This window comes from Papaver somniferum, chromosome 1 (assembly GCF_003573695.1).
Source record: "Papaver somniferum cultivar HN1 chromosome 1, ASM357369v1, whole genome shotgun sequence".
NCBI classification, from domain to species: domain Eukaryota; kingdom Viridiplantae; phylum Streptophyta; class Magnoliopsida; order Ranunculales; family Papaveraceae; genus Papaver; species Papaver somniferum.
The window spans coordinates 76,229,798-76,245,904 of record NC_039358.1 but is presented as its reverse complement, the minus strand read 5'-3'; the positions used below and the strand labels follow the sequence as shown (position 1 = coordinate 76,245,904).

General features: G+C 36.1%; 2 protein-coding genes across 2 annotated transcripts; both read right to left on the bottom strand.

Moving 5' to 3' along the window:
• Nucleotides 1-627: 627 nt before the first annotated feature.
• LOC113337268 (E3 ubiquitin-protein ligase RNF181 homolog) lies at nucleotides 628-1,405 on the bottom strand. The gene is made up of 2 exons (XM_026583009.1): nucleotides 1,245-1,405; nucleotides 628-1,006 (listed from the first exon to the last, which is right to left on the bottom strand). Exons 1-2 carry the CDS (start codon nucleotides 1,403-1,405, stop codon nucleotides 628-630), a joined length of 540 nt encoding a protein of 179 aa, XP_026438794.1.
• A 112-nt stretch (nucleotides 1,406-1,517) lies between these two features.
• On the bottom strand, nucleotides 1,518-3,949 carry LOC113291145. Its single transcript, XM_026540716.1, has 2 exons — nucleotides 3,828-3,949; nucleotides 1,518-2,155 (listed from the first exon to the last, which is right to left on the bottom strand). The coding sequence occupies exon 2, from the start codon at nucleotides 2,102-2,104 to the stop codon at nucleotides 1,718-1,720; it is 387 nt and encodes a 128-aa protein (XP_026396501.1). The 5' UTR covers nucleotides 2,105-2,155; nucleotides 3,828-3,949; the 3' UTR covers nucleotides 1,518-1,717.
• Between the last annotated feature and the right edge of the window lie 12,158 nt (nucleotides 3,950-16,107).

Below are 16,107 nucleotides of genomic sequence, written 5' to 3'. Positions count from 1 at the left end.
TTGCTATAGGGAAGGTGGCCTAATAAAACCATGATCCCCTCAAAAAACCCATGGTCCCTAAAAAAATCATTCTTGCATTAATGCTGGTGGACGGTCTACTCTCTATATATATATGGTCGATGGTGGCTTTGACAGCATGGCAGGACATGCCCACTCCACTTCCCACATATGAACATAACAAGTCTGACGTCTGACTCAAGTCTTGATTCAGCATACGACAAATGCCTCTCCTTTAGCCGATTCGGCCATTTTGAACAAAATCCCGTATCATGGATTCATGAGCGTGCCCAAGTGATTGTCTACGTGTTATCTCTCATAGTCCTTGACATTTTGACAATCTGTTCTTGTTTTCAATAGAAAAACAGAGTTGTCAAGGGAAGGAAGATTAGATTATGAATGAAGGTCTTTCCATTGCAAATGAGACAGGGCCAAACTCATGTATCATCATTACACTCGCGCAACAGACAGACATAAACTGGACATATCTTTACACTTTCATTCAACATTTTGTTTTTAGTTTTTTAAGAAGTGATTCTTTCCACAATTTGGAACTTGGACATCTGTGATTTTAAGTCTTTAATCTTCTTTTGAGTTTTTGGTTTGGTCTCCGGTTGGTTTCTGGAGATACTAGAAACCAGAAGCATGGAATGAAGAAAACCAAATCACCATTTCTTCAGTCAGTTCAGACGTTTTCTTATCCGATTCCTCATCCTTTTCAACCGAGAACCTGCAAAGTGGACATGTTTTACCAAACAAATCCAACCATCTCCCAACACAAACTTTATGAAACACATGGAAGCAAGGAAGTGTCCGTGTCTCATCGCCTTCTTTCAATCCCGATAAACACACACTACATTCTTCATCATCACTTCCACCACAGCTCGTTGCCACTTCACTTTCCGCCGATTTTGATGCACACAGTTGATCTATCTTCTCTTGGCCATTCAATTCTTTCTCTGCATTTGGACTTGGTGTTGTGGCCTTGACTTCTTTTTTTCTTCTTAGACTAATCAAATGAACCATAAAGTTTATTACCAGGCTATGTATCACCATGATTAAGAGCTGCAGTTTGTAATGATTTAAGATTTATGAAGCTATTAATAGAGAGTAGAATAAGTATGAAGAGATTAAGGATCAAACTCTTTTTCCGCTCAGTTGTTTTGCGTGGTTTAGAAGGTTTGTTGGTTGGTAGGTTTGTTGGTTAAAGCAGAGATGAATTGAGTGTACACCTATTTCAGTTGCACCTATCTTTCTTCCGTATCTCAATGGTCTCTACTATTGACATTTTACTTGTAAAAGTTGCAATACCAGTTCGACTCCCACCCTCCTTCACTTGGTAGGTAGTATACCTCCAGATTGCATCATCCAAAGTAGGGGTTTTGACTTCACCATTTCTCAGCTTCATCTCATTTCAACTGCCACAGCGATACCTGCTTTACAACTTCAAAAGATAAGACTGTTCTCCTAGAAAGGCCTACCAAGCATAATATACCATTTCACCAAATAATCAAACTAGATAACATGAATGATGATCAATAAAGAAAGAAAAAGAACATCAATCTCTTTTTAAGAAAAATAAGTACAGATGTAAAGGAAACTTTATAGCTTCAAAAATTCATTACAGTCGAAATACTGCATAAAACGAAGTTATTCCAAAACTAAAGAAGTCTTTACTAGGAAACAAGTAAAAAAACAATAAAGCAGAGAGTGTGCAGACTTAGGTTTTTTTGGCTTCCTCTGCTTTCAACTTCTTCTCCCATCTGCGCTTCTTGTAATCAAGTAGCATAGCAGGCATTTTCTTCATTAACTCAGCAGTATTTGCCCGCTTTTCAGCAGATATTCTGTCGCACTTGTGTCCCTTTCTCTTGGTTCTCATCTCTTTCCTTGCTGGATCGTATGGCCAATCTTGCCCTGCAAGAAGGACTTCCTTGCGGAGACGAGCCCGATGACGTGCACTCATACTCAAATCCTTCCATGCCCCCAACTCCCAATAACCCCATACTCCCTTGGCGAGCTCATTTCCGTACTTTGCCAGCTTCTCTTTCCATGGATACTGATACTCTCCAGCTGTTTTGACTACAGATTTTGCCACTTTCCCTGCCATGGTTCCCTCGTTTCCTAAGTATTTTAAAAAGTAGTCTACTTCACACAAGTCCTGAGAATTGGAAAGTGCAGACGATATTAAGTTATAGAAGTAATTTCAGCTGAAGAGCCGAAAAGGAAAGACAAACACATATGAAATATCTATTAGAATGCACCATAATGTCAACTGCTCTGAACAGAGTTTACACATGCTAAACAAAAATTAAGAATCACGCGAGGACAAAATAGAATCATCATATTTCATTCGATTTGCATTGCATTTCATCAATAACATTGAAGATTAAAAAACCAGCTAGAAGACATTTAATTTCAATATGTCATCACTGCACATGACCATCATTATCCCTTGAGATTGAAATTACAGTTTTTAGGATATACAACATAAAAAGATTAAACTTTTCTGATCTATCATCCTTGACAAACATACGGAGACTACCCATTACCTTCAATTCAGGAGACTACCTCAAATAGTAGTTCAGTATTTCAATACCATGTCCATCATATCAATGGAAAGAGAAGTACTAAACACTAGGGGAAACCAGAAACTAAAATCACAAATGTGCAGCATGCTATTGACTATTTTCTCCTATAAATAGGGTATGCGTACAAGCGAACCCTGGATTTCTTCTTTATGTTCCTTGCAGAACTGTTTTGACAGAAACTACACTAGTTATTTCTTTACCAATATAAAAATAAAAATTCAGAGGTGTCTGATATCTTGGTAAGTCAAAACTTGCGGACCGTCGTACATGAGCCTCACTTGTGCCAGATTCTAAGCTTACTTGGGGTTCAACTGGTACTATAAAACCAGGCTTGTAAACGATGGAAAAGCCTGCGTCACCAATGATTGAACACTGTAACAATTCATCCATCTAGTCATATGACTCATTTATAATATGTAAACCCATACACACATTAGGCTTCGTAGTTTTGATGTGAAAACATAATAACCTATCAATGCCACAAAACCTAACTATAATTGTAGCTTCAATAGCACCCATTATCCATGTATGCTGTTTTGTCCTTACACCATGATGCAGACTAGATATTTCGCAACATTAACGAAAATCCAACAATCATAAATCCTAACAAATATTACAAACCAACACAAGGAGTTTAATACTCATGACAGAATTATGAGAAAAGGTGCCATCTACACGAAATGTAATGCTCTAGTAACACACCCTCCATGGTTCTCTAATGAAACCCCAATTGCCATTCTCTATTCATAAATCTCCTGCAGATCCATTAGAAACAGGTAATACACTGGTGGTTTAAGTGGCCAGTTTCAAATAAATGTCGAGCCAGAAAAATATTCGGGTCTAAGTCTGATCGACCACCATTTCCAAACTCTGTTTGGTATGTTGAAACCATCACACTTCAAAGCAATTGTACGGAAACTATTCTATGAGGAATATTAGCAAACGCTTAAGGAGCTTGAAAACTACTAAGTGTATCAAATGAGATCCTTAATGCCTATCAAAGATCATGCAGCAGAAACCCTGCTAAAACCCTAATTATAGAAGAAACTATCTCTTTCATTTTTCCTGGCATCCACACCATACTTGAGATGTATCAGTCACCAAGTCTTGATTTATCCAATTTAATTTCTTAATCATTTTAAGAAAACAAAACTAACCCTAAACCTGTGCTGGTTAAAACCCAAAACTTAACATGAGTTACATGATAGAAATAGAGAGAGATGTTAATGGAGTTTTACGTACCTCTTGAGTATCAGACTGTTTAATTTGCTGAGAGCTTCAAAACAAACTAATTTTCCCGATCGATTCTTCAGAAACAAAGCTGTAAGAGGTTAAATTAAATAAATACCCTTATAAATATAAATATTTAAGATTTAGGGGATGCCATGTTCTTATCCACATGATTTATAAAGGAATACTACTGTTAGCGGGGTGATACCAATTTAGCGATCTAGCGGTCAGGATCTGTTAATATTTATTTGTCCTATATGGATTAGTATCACCCCAAATAATATTGGTATCCCCCTTTATAAATTGTGTTTATCCAAGGATCAAGACACACATCCTTCAACATAACGAAAAAAAATGGAGTCAAGTGGTCGAGGGTGGAAAGGTCAATTTTTTAACCATAGAGGATAGGCTTGCTAACTGGAATGGTCAATTTTTGAACCAACTATAAAGAACTATCCTTATTCATTCTAGGTACTCACCAAATGGTTGTCTTTCCTATGCCAAAAAAAATGACAGATAAACTTGATTCTATTTGGATGAGATTTTGATGGAATAAAAAACAAGGAAAGAAAAGTATATACTTTAGAAGATGAAAAGATGTTGATCAAGCTAAAGAATTAAGAGATATCGATATCAAACAATCTGCTATTATGAATTGAACTCTTCTTGCCAGACTGGCTTGGAGAATGGTGAACTCTCTAGATGCTTTGTGGGTTAAACATCTTGAAAGCAAATATTTTGCTGACTCGAATCCTATACATATTGTTGGTAATGGGCCTGGATAACGGGTATTGAACGAGATTCAACAAGGTCTAAAGATAATTAGAAGTAATATCCTTTGGGGGTAGGAAATGGGAATAAGATTAATATATGGAAGGATATTTGGATACGTAATACAGCAAACCATGTAGATCACACTCTTTCTTCTTCGAATATAATGTATGTCAGTCAACTCATAGATAAACAAACCAACCATTGGATAGGAATATCCTTGATGCTTGATAAGCACCTATGTGCTGTATTTTATACTCATATTTATATTAGGTAGGACTCGATCTTTTGGCTAACAACACTATTTTAGTACTTTCACAGAAAGTACTCGCAATTATGATTATCCGGAACATAAACAGCTAAAGCATGAACGAATTGACGTTTGCCAAAAAATACTAAATGTTGTTGCCACATCACCAGGGGAGTCGGATCTCAATTACTGAGTTATGGGCTGCAGAGTCAACACATGTTTCAACACCATCACCAATCTTATGAGTCACAACCAGGGAACAATACAACAAAACAAAGAAATGTGCTTCTTTGCCACAAGAGATGCACAAGGGAGATACAAAGTGGGTCAGCTTAACAAATGACGTGCCCATTCCTCATCACCATATTTTGATGGCGGAGCATCCAAAGCGTATTCCCTTCGATTACGAAACAGAAAAGAAATTCTCATTTCAGTGGAGAGTTTTGGATTTGTTCGAGTAGCGCAGGCAGTGGTGGTGGCTGTATTGTGGATTTTGTTATCTCAAATGGAAATGATTGCAGGATATGGTGGAATACCTAGTACCTCGAGTGAGTTTGTTTTATAACTTGTTTTTGGCTGAGATGGTTGCAGTCAGGGGTGCTGTTAGATTCAAGGGTCTTATTTCCCTCTATGGCAGAAAGTAATTGATGACAGTGGTGGTGGTCGTTCAAAGCTCTTCAACACAGCCACAACAATGGTTCCTAGTGGTAGTCAGAATTGAGGGTTCATGTATGGATGAAAATGGCTTGGATTGCACTCCTGGAAGTATGATGAAACTTGGGTTCTAGTTGGATGTGACTTTGCAGGTCAAGAAAATTACAAAGAGGAGTCCAGAAATCAAGCACAGAGGCACCTCTTCACGAGCAGAAATCGCACACACGCTGTTTGGTGAATTGCCTGAAAGAAGAATAGGTGGTGTTGAGTGCCGGTTGATGTTTACATTAAGAAGATTGACTTGCTCGAGAGCCAAGTTGACTGTCTCGAAGCCGCTGACATTTTCCGTGGTAGGAAAATGAGTTGAGTGCTACCGGTGGAGGAACTGTGACTGGAGAGGAGTTTTGGCTCGAGTAAAAGAACTAAGTTAGAGTTAACCAATTTGCTTTGCAGTCAGGGAAGCAATGGCAGTGGTGGTGTCTACTGGTACCTACAACTGGGAAGTTTGGATGGTGTTCATGGCAACAGAACAATGGAGAAAATGTCGGTAAAGCAGCGACGGTGATGGATTCTGTAGGAAACGATCTTGGTTTGGTGATAGTTAGGGCTGAACATGGTTTCGATTTTTCGCTGGAACCAGACCGAACCAGACCAATTTGGAAGAAACCAAACCGAACCATTTACTAATGGATTGGTTATGGTGTAGAAAGTGAAAAACCGATAGTGTTGGTTTTGGTTTGGTTTGACCTCTAAAACCGAACCAAAAATCATTGGAAAACCGATTAATTTTTAAACTAGTTTCTATAGTTGATTTACAAGTATTAGATTCTACCCATTGATTTAGATGATAAATAGAAACCCTAAATCTAATATTTCATTATGATACTCTCCCTCTTTCTCTTTTTCCTTCTCCACCCCCAACTACAGCAGCCACTGCTACTATTCGACTTTCTTCTTTCCGTTTTCCTTCATTTTTGTGTGTCATTAACTAAATTAAGATATATTATATATCTTCTTTTGATCTCTCGATTTAGAGTAAGCTTTAACTATTCTTGATATTCTTTTTATTTATTTTTTGTCTGTAAATTTTTGTAAACCAATACTATCTGCAACTACGATTTTTTTTTTTGTAAATTTGTGTAATTCTTTTTGGTTTGACATAATTATTGGTTAACCAAAAACCACTGGGACAAACCAAAACCTGCTGGAACCATTTGGAAACCGAACCAATGGTTAATGGATTGGTTTGGTTTAGATTTTTAGAAACCGATAGTATTGGTTTCGGTTTTGGTTTGGCTAGAAACCGAACCAAAACCGACCATGAACATCCCTAGTGATAGTTGTTGGTACAGAAGTTGGGTCATACTTGGCCTGAGTGGTAGCCGGAAGTTAGGGCAGACGCGAATGGTGTAGTTGAGAGATGAACAGCTGCAAAGAAGAACGGTGATTGGTTGAGTATTTGCGGACTGTGAAGTTCAGGGAAAAAGAGGTGAAGATGGCACGATAGATTCAAGACAGACTTGGAGTTGATGTTTTGGTTAATTTGGTGGGTCTGAGATTGGTTCGATATGGAAAGTTGTTTCCGTGTGCACAACCAAGTTGGTACCCCTGTTAATAGGGGGATGGAGTTGGCTGGAGTATGGAAGGAAGTTGGATTTGGAAGTTGGATCAGTGGATGGACAGGTGGACTGGGCTTTATCGGTATTTGCGTGCTTTCTCCCAACACTGATATAAGGAAAAGACGAGAAGAACACAGGGGAGGAGGTCGACGGCCACAGAGCCGAAGAACAAGAACTGGAGAAGGAAAAAGGAACAAGAACTGGAGAAGGAAAAAGGAACAAGAACTGGAGGGGTTTGCGTTCTTTTGTTTTTCATTTCCGTTTCGATTGGATTTGCGAGTGCTTTATTTCTATATGTTTATGGCTTTTGAGAAAGCCATGTGTTGCTAGATTTTCGTAACTAGGGTTTATGTTATGGTTTATGTTGAAACCATATGGAGTTATAGGTTATTTTGAATTGAATAAAATTGAGCAAAACACTATTATGAATTGAATAGATTATCTCATGATTTTTGTTTATTGATTTAACGATGATATGTGTTATTGCTTCACCGGTTTTGTATAACCTATGCGCATAATTAATGGGAAGCAAATATATTTGTCTACTTATTCGATATTTCATGCTTGGGTTAAATCCTTTGATGGGGTATGCCTAGAATAGCCAGGTATTATTTGTGAACCTAAATTTAGTTTCGTAAAATTTTCTCGCTAACGCAATTTGATGGTGTATGCTTTAGTTTAAACTCTTGATGTGCCATGCTTAAGGTGTCCCAACGATATTCGCGAGTCTAATACATATAATAGGTGATGTAAATAGAACGAATGATAAATGAATATTCATGAGTTATGTTTCATTTCAGTATTTGAATAGAAATAGTGGTGGATACATTAAACTCTGGTTACCGACTCTCCCATTGAATTTCTTTTATTAGTTTAGTTTAATTTTATTATTTCATTTTACATTTCTCAATTATAAAAATCTCAAAAACATCATTTCTGATTATTAGAAATATTGATTTCAGTATTTCAGTCGCTCCTCGTGGGAACAACCCGTACTTGTGTCTGTCTACTAGTTAGACACCGTGCGATTGCGGTTTATTATATATAAGGGTTTTCCAGAATCCTATCAATGCTCTATTTGATTCTGATATTGTCACTAGCATCTCTAGAATTAGAATTCCTAGTCATGGGAAGGACAAGTTAAGATGCAAAAATACTCATGATGGTAACTTCACAATAAAGTCTGCTTACAAAATTATCCACAGTAGCTCCAGTAACAATAGTCAGAATAATGTTAACTGGAAGAGATTCTGAAAAAACGATCTTCCTCCTAGAATTAAGCATTTTCTTTGGAAATGTATCAGAGTTGCTTACCTACTAGGGATAAAATTAGCAGGTATGTCTCTAATTGCCCTAGTGTAAGTCCTTTCTGCAGAGATGAAACTAAAACTCTCCAACATCTCTTATGTGACTGTAGTATCACAAAGGAGATATGGAGAATCACTGACAGATCTCTTACTCTCTGTATGAACAATGTTAATCTTCATGACTTCCTGATGGGTAAATTCTTATATGTTGATAATAATTTTACTAATGTGGTTGTTAATATTGAAAAAATCATTATAACATTATGGAATATACGGAAAGTAAGAGGTTATTTGATATTTGAGTATGTGCGGGTAATTAACAGAACAAGATATTGCAAGGAAAATAAACAGGGAGCATAGTGAGTAGTTCAGACAAGTAACTGAACGACATTCTCTAAAAGTTACAGGAACAGCTGAAAACCCAACTTGGAAATGTCTAGACTTGGGAGAGTTCAAAATCAATTTGATGCTGCTTATTATAAAGTATCTGAAAAATCTAGAGTTAAACTAATTTGGCTTGGTTTTGCAGGTGTCTGCCATGGAGTTAGATGCATTCTCGCAACTACACTAGATGCAGAGAAAGCTGAAGCACTTGCACAACTGGAAGCAATCAGCTGGGAAAAAAAAACAGGATTAAAGAAAGTGCAGTTTGAAGGAGATTGCAATAATATGGTGCTATTAGTAAACGGGAAAAGAGGAGAGGTGCACTGAACTCGTAATAATCATATAGGAGATTGCATTTATTTACTTAAGTATTTTGATTCTTGGACTTGTTCTTTTATTAAGAGAGAGCAAATAATGTAGCACATGTAGCTGCAAAGTACTCTACTGATTTAGTAGGGAAAACAGAATGGAACTCCTCCTTCCCATTAAGAATTTGGGAATGTATTCAAGCATATTCTTTTATTTCTTAATCATCAATATAATCCATTTTCGTATTAAAAGAAAAAAGTTGTCAAGGGTGAGCTGGGTGGAAAATAACATATTAAAAAACAATTAAGACGAGTGTAAGAGCTTCACAAGATGTTATGTGTAAAAATTATATTAAAATGGTATAAATACTCCTTCCGTTTCTAAAAAATAGGTAAGTTTGGTTTTCACAAAAATTAAGAAAACCAATCATTGTAGCCACTTTTTCATTTTTTTTCCTAAACTATCCTTTGGTCCCCACTCATTTGTTATTAGAGAAAGAGGAGAGAGAAGTGGTCCCCATTTTGTATTATGAGAGAAAAAGGAGAGAGAGAAGTGGTCCCTCTATGGGTATAGTAGTAAAATCATAACATTTGACTTTCCACATATGGAAACAAGCATAATATTTTGACATACCCAAGTAAGGAAACCTGCCTATATTTTAGAAACAGAGGGAGTAGCTTTTAGACGTACATTTCAGCGGTGTTTTAAATGAAGCATATAAGTACCCGTAACTTAAACTCATGCATTTCCTCTCTCTTCTTTAGAGATATGGTCAAGCGATAGTCAACCGATTAGTCAAGCCTAGTCAACCTTGAATTCTCTTCTTCTTTTCGATTCTGCATTTTTCACCTTTCTTTCTTTTGATTTTGATTTTTCCTGCATCATTCTCCGCTAGATTTGTGTTCAATTGTTGTTTAGTTGTGTTTGTTTTCCCTTTTTTATCGCCTTAATTTTATTTTACTTTTTCCCCCTTTTGTGTCAATCTCTGGATTGTACGTGATTTATTTTACTTAATACAGCTTAATTTTACTCTCTTCCTGTTACCACGCATTGGCGTTGCAGTAATGTCCCATCACATCATTGGGTTTCTCCTCAGCTGGCATTTCCAAAGTTGGCTTTTTATGGTAGTAGTGTGTTTTTTATTGACTTTTATCTTATTTCTCGACATTATCATGATCTGGGGTGCATAGTATTGGTTCTCTGCTCATCTTATCTGATCCTTTAAGCTTGAAGTTATCTATTGTTCAGCAGATATTTTGATTTCTCAACTTTTTCATCTGTACTTTCACTTTCTTAATTATTTTCTTCGTACATATCCTTCATATAATTTGATACCTAATCATGATTTATTCGATAACCTTCTATGTTCTTTCTTTTATTTTTCCTTTACCCCCCTAATGGCTAGACCTAATATGCATAACATTACTCTACAAATGGAAGATACTTATATAAGTGAAGAACCTATTAGAAAAGGGGTTTTTTCTCATTCTAATATTGTTATATATACTGGAATCAGAGAATGGAGATTTAATTTAGATGGTAAAATTTATGCTCCTGGTATTATGATTTGGCAGGATGCTGACATAGCTGCGAGATTTATTTGGCCTCATCTTCATCGACATAACCAGTGGTGTGTTCAGGTACCAAGTCTAGAACCAAATATATTTGTAACCAAGTATCAAGATTCAGGTGACAAAGATGCAATTTTATTTGGTGGAGCTTGGAGCTATGATGGGCATCTGAATGTTGCAATTTTAGCTCCTTAACACTAACTACATGCTGAAATAAGACTTGAAACTGGAATTAATATACTCAACAACACACAAGAAACAACACCATACTTATCTAGAACTCTACATATGATTCATGGTAAGTCAGGTTGAGAACAAGGAAATAGAAACACACAAGACACTTAACCTTTTCATGACTTATTATCAACTTTTGTTTCCTTATATTACTTCATGATGGATGAAACGGATTTTATTTTATAAAACATATGAGGCCAGAAGTGAATCCTAGTCATGCTTGCCACATATCACTCCAACCTTTTCATCGTGAGTTGGAGTACATCTTATGGATACATTGGACACCTCATATGACATGTCAAGCTAAAAAACATGGCATGCTTAGACTCAACCTCATCTAGCATTAACCTTAATCTAGTCTTTATTGCATGTTCAAACAATAAACATGCCTTTAAAAAATCAGAGAATCGTTAATACTAAGCATGCATTAACTTTCGTTAAATATGATTGTTGCGCAAACAATATGAAAAATCTAACATCTTCCACTTGGCTAAGCAATGATTTTTTTTTTTTAGAATTTATGCAAATATGCACACTCGAGTCGAATAGTATGATATCCTTCAACTATAGAGACCTACACGTCACATTTAAGATGCGTAAGCCATTTCTACAATCAGAAAAACTAGACGGCCTATTATTCTCGAGCAAAAGATTTTCTTTCCAAAACAGAAAACATTTTTATATGCTTAAACTTGGGCCAAACCCAAAATGAACATGAAAACTTTATTTGACTTAGCCTTGTGCCAAAAACTGAATTGCACTTGTAACTTTATTGGCTTAGCTTTATGCCATACAAGCAGCAAAACATATGCTCTTACACCACCCGCATTTTCTCCTTATTGACATCTCAATTTTCTTGCTCAAGTTAAGCATTATGCTTGTATTCTAATGAGACCAAGAACTTTAGGACATAAATGGTATCGAATGAGAACCATATGTGTCATACCAAAGACTACTTTATGAGCATATACACTTTACAAAAGTAAGGAAACAAGTATGATGATATAACCATAAACATCATATTCCCATTGGTTTCAGATGTTACCGCAACATACAACAAACCACGCTTTTTATCATTTTATACGGCTATCAACAAAAACCAAGTAAATAGCATGTCAATAAGCAAAACATGATGATAAAACTATAAACATCACACTTCCACTAAAATTCATATTCACACAACATAGGACTAAATATGATGACAAATCCATAACCATCACTCGCACTGAATTTCAGATTCAACCACAACATAAGGGAACTCTAGTTTTCTTAAAGAATAAAGATTACTAAACACAACCTTCTGTCAATGATCTGATTTTTGAATATGATTGCATGTTATTCTTTCAAGCTACTTCAACTGAAATGAAACATTTGCAACATTTACTTCAACTGTTTGGTCAGCCTTCAGGTCAAGCTATCAACATGCATAAATCCACTATATTTTTCGGTAAGCATACCTCTTCTCTCAACAAACTAATATTTTTGGAATTCTCTATTAATGCACAGATCAATAGATATCTAATGGGCCTTGGAGGAAAATGCTTAGATATCCTCTATTAATGCACAGACCAAGACAAAAGAATTTTCAAGAAAGTTTAGATAATATGCAAATCAAATTGGAAGGTTGTGAAAGTAAGCTTGTTAACCAAACAGGTAAAACAACTCAGATCAATGTTGTCTTGAGCCCAATGGGTATGTACCAGATGCAAATCTTCAAGCTTCATGGTTCAAGAATTCAGCAAATGGACAAGATCAACGTCAGTATTGGTGGAATAATTACACTAATCATTCTTCTCAACATTTTATTTCTTAGAGTAAAGTAAGTTTACCTGAGAGGCTTGGTGGTCTGGGTCTTAAATAATTAAATACTACTCCCTCCGTTACTTTTTAATAGGCCAGTTTCTTTTTTTGAGAAAATTAAGGAAATTAAGAGAACTAATTATTGAAAGTGGTCCTCTAGACTCTTGCCAATAAAAGAAGTGAAGTGAAATGGTCCCCACGACACTTGTCAGCCAAAGAAATAAGTGAAATGGTCCACATAACACTTGTCATCAAAAGAAGTTAAAAGAAAAGTGGTCCCAAAAAATTAAAGTAACATTTGACTTTCCCAATTAGGAAACTGACCTATTTTTTTGAAATATTTATTTATAGAAACTGGCTTATTAAAAAGTAACGGAGGGAGTACAATTTAGCTTTTCTAGCTAAACTTTCTTTGCAATTATTTCATAATCAAGACGCACTTTGGGCTAAAGTTTTGAAGGGCAATTACTTTCCATGTCATGATTCATCCTCCACCGAATAATAAACATTCTAGCTGGATATGGAAAGGCATTAGTGATTAGTCAAGGACTTAAAATAAATCTTAAATATGATAAATGCCAGGTGGTAAATGGAATTCAGATAAACATTTGGACTTCAAATTGGATTTGTTCAATGATGACACCTTTACAAGACTGGAATGAACTACATTTTAGCAACTATAAATTTGTGGCTCAATTTATTGACTCTAATACAACACAGTGGAATATACCACTTCTTCGAAAACTTTTTACCCAAAATCAGGTGAATTATATCGTTATTACCCCTCTTCAATTAAATCAACCTGATAAACTCATTTAGCCTTTTACGGCTACTAGAGTATTCATCGCTTCATCTGCTTAGAGCAAGTCTTATGGTGGAATCCAACCTATTCCAAGTGTGGAAAAACCATGGAATGTCAAGTCTAATGGCTTTCAAGTTGGGGTTTTCCACAGAAAATCCAAGCAAGGTTCCACCGTTTCGTGGAAGGGTTCGTGGAATCCATCTAAACGCCAATAAGAATAACGTTTTTTTTTTCCGTAGATTTAGGATGAGTTGTTGAAATCTAACGGCTGAGAAAAAAACGCTAATCTCAATAGCGTTTTCACTATTCCACCACTACACTTGCACTTCCATCCACGGTTCCAAATGCTGAGGTGGCGTGGAAGATGGAAGATGGAACTCTTCCACCATAAGACTTGCTCTTACAAACTTCTTTGTGAACAACATTTTACCACCAACTCTTCTCTAGGTTTATCCTCTCAAATTTTTCTTAAGATTCTAGAAGTTTAAAATTCCTTATAAACTTCAGACCTTTATGAGGAAATAGTCTTCACAATGTTGTTCCTGTTAAAGTAAAAAATTTTCATCATGCTGCTTCTTACATAATACATTGTGTTCTTTGCAATACTCATCATCTTAATTCTTAAAGATGTGAATCATCTTTTTATTCACTGCCCTTTTACGCAAGCTAATTGGAGAATTTTCCCCCATAACAATCTACTTCAATACTGCAGCACACAACTACTTTTTCCTGGGTTCATACTTGGCAGAGAAAGGATTCTCAATTGGATATTTTCGACTCTTCTAATTTTATTCATGTCATCTTATGCGTCAATTATAACATCTAGAAACTTGAATGTTATTTTATATTCAGTAATATAACACTCGATCATAACATTGTCATTTCTTCATTGCATATCATCATATTAGCGCTACAACTGATAATGCAATTAGAACTAGAAATATCCTGAATCTCACTTGGAAACCTCCTCCACTAGGTTTTTTGAAAATAAATGTTTATGCTTCATTTAATTATAATATTGTTTTGGTTGGTACTGGGATTATAATAAGGGATCATGCAGGTTTCCATATGGTGGAAAAGCATATTTGAAAAGGGCTTAGAAGGTCCATCAGACTGAAGCTTGAGCTATGTTAGAAGCTATCATGCTGGCTACTATTCATTGTTGGTCTCAGGTTATCTATGGAACTAATAATCTTAGTATCAATTCTTATTTTCAGCAACATTCTCCTCTTCCTCCCTAGCACATAGTACCTACTTCGACAATGTGCAAACAGTGATACTAATGATGTTTTGTCGTGTGTTTTTGTTTGCTTTAGCAAACATATGTAACAAATCAATTGATATTCACCATCAGATCATCCTGATTTACGATTCAATAAACTCCTAATTTAAGATTCAAGCTACGTCTCCTTAGAAATTAAACAATCATACAAGTGGTGGTTAGTGATTGACCAGTAATAGCATAAAAAATCATAGGCTTGCGTATGCGTGTCATGTTGCAAACGTTGTCAGTATTGGGGCATGTACAATTTCTCACCATTTGAACAAACCAGAGGCAGCCGCCCGTGAATATTGCTGTGCAGTGTAAAGCGATATGGATGACAATGTTTTAGGAACTCTTAAGAGCATCTCCAAGAGAAGATGCAGAAAAATCCTATGCGCATTTTTTTATTTAGTCCTTTTATTTACACATAGAGTAAATATAAGACCTCATATCTAAAAACCCATCTCTAATAGACGTGGAGGTGCAACCGGACACAATAACACTTTCTTGAACACCTTCATATTTAGTAATTGGTCCGTCCTAATTTACAAGACCCTACTGTTGGAGAAGGATTTATACGGAGGTCTAAAATCCTATGTGTCCCTAAAAATAAATACATCTTACCTTCCTTGGGAGATGCTCTTAGTGTAAAAGGTTTTAGGAACTCTTGGTATAAAAGGCGAGAACCGGGGCCATGAGAAGTACAGGATGATACGGTACACCTTCAACTACCATGGTACACCTTCAACTACTCAACTACGAACGGTGAACAACAGGGTACACCTTCAACTATCGTCATGTAAAACCCAAAATTAAATGCAATTTCTCACTGCATTTCTGTGCATTACAGAGCCAAAGTGTGCATTACACAGCCAGGAGTAATAACAGAGCTCTTGCCTAGGAACCTTTTTTCAAATGGACAGAGCATCACTAACAGGATAAGTTCTGAGATGTCTAACTTCAAAGTCTGACACTAAGAACCTAGGTACCCACTACAAAGAGAAGCACAGAAGTCCTCCTAAGCCTTGCACAAACTTAACATCAAACAAAAACCTATTGAACAATGGAACTAGAGGTGCCTTCCAACTAATAAAGCACACTTAGCATTAAAAAAGGTACTGGTACTTCCAAAAGAAAAACAAAAAGTCTTCTAGCAGCAAGCTTCTCTGTCAAACCACACCTTGAAAAAATAGAAAAACTTAGCAAGAAAATTTTCTCAAAAGGGACAGAGACAGACATCAGCAGCTATCACTAAACTGCTCTGGCTTTAAACACAAACAAAACAGTAACTCGCATCAATATCTAAATCACACAAACATAAGCAACA